Source organism: Pinus tabuliformis, chromosome 2_2 (genome assembly GCF_031772625.1).
Source record: "Pinus tabuliformis cultivar Carrire ecotype Pingquan chromosome 2_2, CPIR1, whole genome shotgun sequence".
NCBI lineage: Eukaryota > Viridiplantae > Streptophyta > Pinopsida > Pinales > Pinaceae > Pinus > Pinus tabuliformis.
Genome location: NC_142300.1, coordinates 256,866,626 through 256,874,496, shown reverse-complemented (window position 1 = coordinate 256,874,496; position 7,871 = coordinate 256,866,626). Strand labels below are relative to the sequence as shown.

At 36.7% G+C, this 7,871-nt stretch overlaps 1 protein-coding gene across 1 annotated transcript; it reads left to right on the top strand.

The window, feature by feature from the left end:
* On the top strand, positions 1–1,075 carry LOC149192267 (uncharacterized). The gene is made up of 2 exons (XM_089406351.1): positions 1–358; positions 467–1,075. Exons 1-2 carry the CDS (start codon positions 135–137, stop codon positions 945–947), a joined length of 705 nt encoding a protein of 234 aa, XP_089262477.1. The 5' UTR covers positions 1–134; the 3' UTR covers positions 948–1,075.
* The last annotated feature ends 6,796 nt before the right edge of the window (positions 1,076–7,871 follow it).

Here is a 7,871-nt window from a genome sequence, read left to right as displayed (position 1 = left end):
GCCCTTCACCGTACGAATATGTTGTGGTTTGCTCGATAATCCGGTCATTCTAACTATATGGCCCATCATCATCCACGTTCTTTGAAATTCAATGCGAGAAACTAACTCAAGAAAAATGGTTTAGGTTCATATAAATGAACTATGGGATAATGAATTTTCGTAATAAAATGGAGAAGCTGCATTCGTCCATGGAAATCAACGATTGGAGCTCATTCCTGGATGACGAAGGAAAGAAAATCCGATATGGCGTCGGTAACACTAAGAAAGACAAGGAAACAGAGTGCTGCCTGTGTGGCGACGTCGGATTACAGGAACACTTGTTCAAATGCCACAGATGCTACACCCGATTTCAACACTTGTGAAACTCTCTCTCCTAGTCATTTCATCGAATACATTCAACCCCTCCGATATTCTGTAAAATAGTTATTTTGATTCTGATATGTGCAATATTTGACCATTCTTGCAGGTATTGCAGCAGATTGTATTCCGATCAATTGGATTTAGACTGCGCAAACGTGTGCGACTGGTGCCTCGACTTGCAAGCAAAAGAGAAAATTCAGGGGCAGAAAAGCAAAGTTGAATCCAAGGAAATGGAAAGCAAGAAGGCCAAGATGGTAGCTGACAGTGAAATTTTGTCAAATTCGGCCTCTGGGATTGCTATGAAGCAGCTTTCATCGGTAACCAAGAAGAAACCTGGAAGGGCTAATGCTAAGCTGGGCAGCCCTAAACTCCACGTTAAATTTCGTGGGAGCAGGAAAAACCAATTTGGAAGGAGAAAGGATAACCAGACGTCGAGTCGCTTACAAGACTGTAAAGTAACCACTGAAATCAACAGAAACGTTCCGCGTACACCTACTCAGAGAAGCCCCTCCAAAGGCGGATTCCGTCGTCGTTATAAGCTTCTCTCGGACATCATGCTATGCTCAAAAGGTCAGGGTTTCTTATGAGATCCCAAATAGATTTTCGCGTTTCCACGTTTTTCCTCAATCAGTCTATTTCATGGCTCGAAAAAGGATTTACTATAATAGTCTTAACTTCATATGTAAATATTTCCATTTGCAATTTCTTTGCCCGTTCCAAAATAGTCTTAACAAAATATGTAAATATTTCCATTTGAAATCTCATGCTACGAGCAGATTTTACCGTTTGGATTTAACCGAAAGGCCAGATCCATGGTGCATATATCCTTATTGAAAGTTTTTTTTCGAATGAGAATACTCAGAATAATCAAGAGATCAGTTATATTGTTCGCTCCTTCCTTGCTCCAATATAAGGACGTCAATCGTGGATTTTAGTGTAATCTGTTTATCATATGGTAAGCGCGTTGCTCCTTCACCAAAAAAGGGAGGAGTTCAATTATGTTTTGTTTGGTCTAGTTGCGATCGGCCGAGCTTATCTCGATTGCAGGTTGCCCAAACCTGTCTAGTTGGCTCACTGGGTGTTTTCATCTCTATTACCGTCTCTGTTTATAAAATATAAACCATAGTTAAGTTTCAATTTGAATTTATCTCGATTGCAGCTGGGCTCACTGGGTCTTTCCATCTCTATTATCGTCTGTGTTTATAAACGATAGTAAATTCGAATGCAAATCTCATACAATTCCATAAAAATTAGAATGAAAAAAATTGTGTTTTTTTTTCTTTTGTCCTAAATTTTAAATAAATTCTAATAATTTAAATAATTTTAAAACTACAATCAGACTTACATGTTATCTTTAAAATCTTTGTTCATTTCAAAACTCTAAACTAGTTCCCTGATCTTTATCTATTTATTTTTTTAATTAATATGTATTTAAAACTTAAATATTCAAACCTCAAATCTACATCTTACTTGAAATTTTATCTAATATTTTTTTTAATGGATATAGATATAATTATAAAATATTTAAAATTCAAAACTTCATCTTGATTTTATCTTTTGTGATTTTATGAAAAAAGTCCCATTACTTTTACACCACTAAAATTGAAAACTAAGAAAATTTCTCACTCACCATTAGTTTCCATTTCACGATCTACACCCATGACAAAAGTCCTCTAACTTTCAAGCAAACAGCGGACCCAATAGAGGTTAGCAATAAGCTTTATCCAATCCGCTCAGGTAGACCATTCATTATTTTCCTCGTCGTTAGCAAAAAATTCAGAGAATGATGAAGAAATTCGATTGAATGTTATCATTTCCCAACGATGGATGACATGCTAGCTACTAGGGTCCCACTGCCATTTTACATCGATTTTGTGTTTAGGGTCACTGCATTTATCATAGTCATGCAAATTAACAATTCCCTGTTATCAACTATTAACCATGAATTTCGCTTAACCACGGGACGCGATGTCTTTCAAGGATCGTAGTTTTATCGAATTATTGGATATTCGAATCGAACTCACAAATTTCCGTATTTTTTTTGGCTGATTCGGACGACTTTGGTAACTATGTTATAAACCATCCTGATGCCGTAACTGAAAAATTTTAGAACTTCCGAACTGTGTAGATGCCAATGGACGTCGAATTGATAATTTAAATTAATGCCCGCGGTCGGTCCCTTCTCTTCAAGCTCTCAGTTCACCCTTTATTCCAAACAACTTCAAAACATCAATTATCCCCTCCAAATTTTCCATTCGGGAAGAAAGATGTGAATGGAAGAAAGTTGTAATTAGTGTTACAGGATGGGGTTCAAAATAAACGTGCAAGTCTTGTTTTAACTCAGTGATATATCTCCTCGGGATATCATAATATCAGGCTCAGTAAAAATAAAGTAGCAGAAGTGGTGAAAATGACCCAAGCTTAATGAGTTAGTTCATCCCCTAATTACCACCACTAACTTACAAAGGTAAGAAAGATTGCATTATGCAGGTTCAACTAGGGTGCCAATATGCCCAGCTTGGAGGTTTTTAACATGATTTATTCATGTGGTGAGATAAAGCAAAAAATTCCGTGGTAAGTTTCAGAAACCCGTGCACATTTGGCCAGACTATCACACCATTGATTTGGTTCAAGGGAGCAAAGTCAATCAGATCTCGTCTCACCAATTTCAAATTCACTTGAAAGAAACTGTAACGGGTTCAAGTCAGGGAGATCTCTACTCTGTCAACAGCTCGTTTCTGGCTATGCTTTTTTCCATAGAATTCCCTTGTTTTTGCATCTTACAGGCACCTTTAAACCGGATTCAAAATTTTCTACCAATATATTGTGTTTTTCTTATTAGGTCGTTTTTCCACTTTTGCATCTGAGCCTCTTCAGTGCAGTTTCTAAAAAAATGGTTGCAGTGTTTATTTTTCAGTGAAAATTTTATAGAAATAAGTGTTTTTTAAGTGAAGTTTTCATAAAAGAAGCAAATAGTCGAGTCGAAGTGTTTATGTTTCAGTGAAATTTCCATAAAAACAAATCCCTGTTTAAATTGATTACAATTTTGCTAAATTTTGAACTTGTTACGTTATTTGTTAGCTTATAATTGCATATAGAAAAAATGTGAATTTTAACAAGAGATTCAAACTATAATGATTTGGTTTAAACAAAAAATTAAATAAAAATTACTTAAAATAAATTTGAAATCTTAAATATTGTTTTTCACTATACAGATATATTTTCAATCAAAATTTCTCCCATTTTAGGAAAGCCATATCCCCTTACATTCTTAGAAAGTATACTTTTAGTATAAATCACATTTTCAAATATCCAGTAGTAATTCTCATTTTCAAAATTGATCTTAGAATTGGTATATGAAATTAGATTAACTAAAAATCTAAAAACAGAGGTAAGGTAAAATTAAGAAGTTATAAACCAAGATAATAAAATATAAGAAACATATATATATATATTTCAAATATGAGTAGTAGTTTTCATTTTCAAAATTAGTTTTAGAATTGGTATTCAAAATTGGATTAACTAAAAATCTAAAAATAGAGGTAAAGTAAAATTAAGAAGTTATAAATCAACATGATAAAATGTGAAATAAAAACTAATTAAAGGAATATATATAGATAGAGCAATCAACCCAATATGTTCGAAAACAAGCTGAATATGTTTGAAAACATGGGTAAAGTAAATAATAGTTATAAAAAAGGATCCAGTGTTACATTCCAGGACTAAGATAAAATTAAGGCATTCAAATATATTTCTTTATTTTTCTTATTATGTCATTTTTCCTCTTTTGCATCTCATTGAAGTTTCCATAAAAAAAAACAAATCATTGCAATATTTATTTTTAAGTGAAGTGTTTTGTTGCTGTGTAGTGTATAGTAAACGGAAGTTGTATATTGAGTGGAAATTTTCCTTTATATGGTAATTTAATGTGTGTGTGTGTGTGTGAATAGAGAACTGATTTTATATATTATTTTATTATATTTTTTCTTGAAAGGAAAGATTATTATTCTTGAGTTTTTTTTTTTGGTGATAAGCCATTAGCAATATACTTGGTTTATTTTAGTGGTATTTGTATCATTTTTAAGGATTAATAGATGAGTAATTAATTAGTTTTGGATAGTGTTTAGATTTTCTTTTTGGAATGGATTAAAGTTTTAATTCAAAATTTTTTATTTGTCATCATAAATCATGAAGTGCTTATTTTAGGGTTTTTTTTTTCTCTGCAAATACTAAATGTTGGAAATAATACTGAGAGGGGGGGTGAATCAGTATTATCAAATTCTTTTAATAAATCTTCCTTATTTGTTCTTTGAAATAATTTTTCATGTCAGTACCATAAAATAATGAGCATGGACAAAGAAAACAGATAGTCACACCAAAGAACACAAGATGTAAGGTGGAAACCCAATGTGGGTGAAAACCACCTGCTGCAATATGTCTCTATCTTCTTTCAAATTAGAAACCCCTTTTACAATGGTTTTGTACTGGTGCAGTCCTTTACCAGTACGCAGGCTGCAACCTGCAGAGAGCTACAACTCTCTCTCGTTTTCCAGTCTCTCCTGGATGGGAGCTACAACCCCCTGCCTCTTTTCTTACAAGGACCACCTTTCATAAATTTTCAAACTGGATCCATAAACATCAAATGATCATCAAGTATAAGAAAATCACCCAGTCAACTGTAGTAACCAGATCAACAATAATAGAACCAAACCCAGAACACCTTATCAACAGAAAAAAAAATACAGCCAAACAAAATGTCTTAAGACAGATACGCAGTTCTTCTTTCTCTGGTCTGCGTGCGTACGCACTTCACCTTCTGCTCCCCTGCGTATACCCGCAAAGACCCTTCTGTCGCACTGCGTGTCCACGCACTGTTTCTTCAACCGCGTTGCTTACTATTACTACAGGTACGCACCCAGAGACACTATTGCACTGCGTACTATTGCTGCAGGTACGCGCCCAGAGATACTATCGCGCCGCGTACAGTTACTGTACGTACGCACCTGAACCTTCGTCGCTCTGCATACCCACGCAGTTCTCCTGTTTCTGCTCTGCGTACCCACGCTGCTCTCTTGTTAAACACCTGCGTACTTCTGATTAGGGCCGAATAGGCAGTCCACCAAAGTGGCACAGATGCTCAGATGCCCAGATCTGATCATGCGCTCGAGAGATCACCCTTCACAGATTCACTTTCAACTTCATATAGATCAAGCTTTTAAGACCATAACCCAATATTTCAGATCTTAAGATATTCAATTGCAAAATATTTGCTTAGCCAAGTGATCTCCTTTGCTTTATATAGGCAAGCTCCTCCTAAAATCATGGATCAATACCACGAGCCAAAACCATAGTAACACAAATACCGTCGGCTAAATACCAAGGGTTAAACATAAGAAACCCCACGTGTGCTTTTCTCTGCCTTGAAATGAGTGCACTGGGGGTACGCTCCTCCTAAAATCATGGATCAATACCACGAGCCAAAACCATAGTAACACAAATATCGTCGGCTAAATACCAAGGGTTAAACATAAGAAACCCCACGTGTGCTTTTCTCTGCCTTGAAATGAGTGCACTGGGGGTACGCACCTCCTGAATGACTGACCTGCGTATCTGGTCGCGGTCCCTTCACGGTGTACCTGCGGGTACGCACTTTCTAAACTGATCTCCTGCGTACTTCTTGTTTATTGAGAGCCTTGCCACAGGTGTTGCCATCAAGTACAACATCTGTAACATATATCCATACCAGAAACATAATGCCAACAATGTCCCCCTTTGGACTTGATGGCAACCTCAAAAATTTCTGCTTCATTCTCCCCCTTTGACATCAAGGGCAAAGGGTTATGCTCCCCCTAAGAACATGCTCCCCCTGAATATGAACCAGATCTGCAACGAAGAACCATAATCCACCATGAAAGAGATAGAGACATATTGCAGCTACTTCCAAGATCTCCTTCTGAACATCCTCCATAATGCCAACAATAATGCATTATATGCTCCCCCTGAACCTGTGCCATCAATCTTCAACCAATCAGCCACCCAGCACATGTACGCATATACCCCAGATGAACCATGCGTACAACCATCAATCAGAAGAGTTTCAACAATAAGATGATGCATTAACAACCCCCAGCTTTTGCCTGAGGTATTCAAAAGTCTCCCTGGGCAATGGTTTGGTGAGAATATTAGCAACTTGTTCCTTAGAAGGAACATACTCCAACTTGACTTTCTGTTCAAGCACTTGTTCCCGGAGAAAATGATACTTGATTGGTATGTGCTTGGTTTTTGAATGCATGACAGGATTCTTTGAGATGCTGATTGCACTTGTGTTATCACATAAGATGGGGATAGGTGGTGTACAAGTGATTTGAAAATCCTGCAAAGTCTGCGTCATCCAAAGGAGTTGAGTGCAACAAGATGCAACAGCAACATATTCCGCTTCAGCTGTAGACAAGGCAATCGAACTCTGTTTCTTGCTGAACCAACATACCAGTCTGGAACCCATAAAGAACGCACCACCACTTGTGCTTTTCCTGTCATCCACGTTTCCGGCCCAATCTGCATCTGTATAAGCATGAAGTGTTAGATCTGCATCTCTAGGATACCATAAGCCATAATTTTGAGTCCCTTGAAGATATTTGAAAATTCTCTTCACTGCCTAAAGATGAGTCTCCTTCGGATTTGCCTGAAATCTTCCAACTATTCCAACTGCATGCATGATGTCCGGTCGGGTACCTGTCAAATAAAGTAAACTTCCAATCATAGATTTGTAGGTTGGTTGATGTACTGCTGCAGATTCATCATTTGCACTGAGGCTACATCCTGTGACCATGGGTGTACATACTGGTTTTGCATCTTCCATGCCATATTTCTTCAAAATCTGTTTGAGATACTTGGTTTGAGATAAAAAGATTCCTCCTTCTTTTTGTTGGATTTGCAAACCAAGGAAATATGTCAGTTCTCCTAGCAAGGACATTTCAAATTCTTTCTGCATGACCAAGGCAAAGCTTTGACTCATAGCTTCTTCATTGCTGCCAAAAATAATGTCATATACATACACAACAAGTATTAGCAATTTGTCATTTTCAACTTTTATATAAAGATTGCTATTTGCTGATCCTTTTGAAAAACCTTGTTGATGAAGATATTTGTCCAAACGGTAGTACCAAGCCCTTGGAGCTTGTTTGAGACCATAGAGAGCCTTTTTCAATCTGCATATAAGATTTGGATCATTTCCAAGAATGAACCCATCTGGCTGCTCAATGTATACTTCTTCTTCCAAGTCTCCATTCAGAAAGGCTGATTTCATGTCCATTTGAAATACTTTGAAGTTTTGAAAAATTGAGAGAGCAAGGAACATTCGGATGGCCTCAAGTCTTGCAACAGGAGCAAAGGTTTCTTCAAAGTCTATTCCTTCTTGCTCCGCATACCCTTTACAAACAAGTCTGGCCTTGTTTCTAATTACTTCTCCATTTTCATTCAATTTATTTTTGAAGACCCATTTTGTTCCGATA

Coding starts and splice junctions, on each gene's coding strand:
- LOC149192267 (XM_089406351.1), top strand. CDS start 135: ATGAACTATGGGATAATGAATTTTCGTAATAAAATGGAGAAGCTGCAT. Junction 359..466: donor TACACCCGATTTCAACACTT/GTGAAACTCTCT, acceptor CCATTCTTGCAG/GTATTGCAGCAGATTGTATT.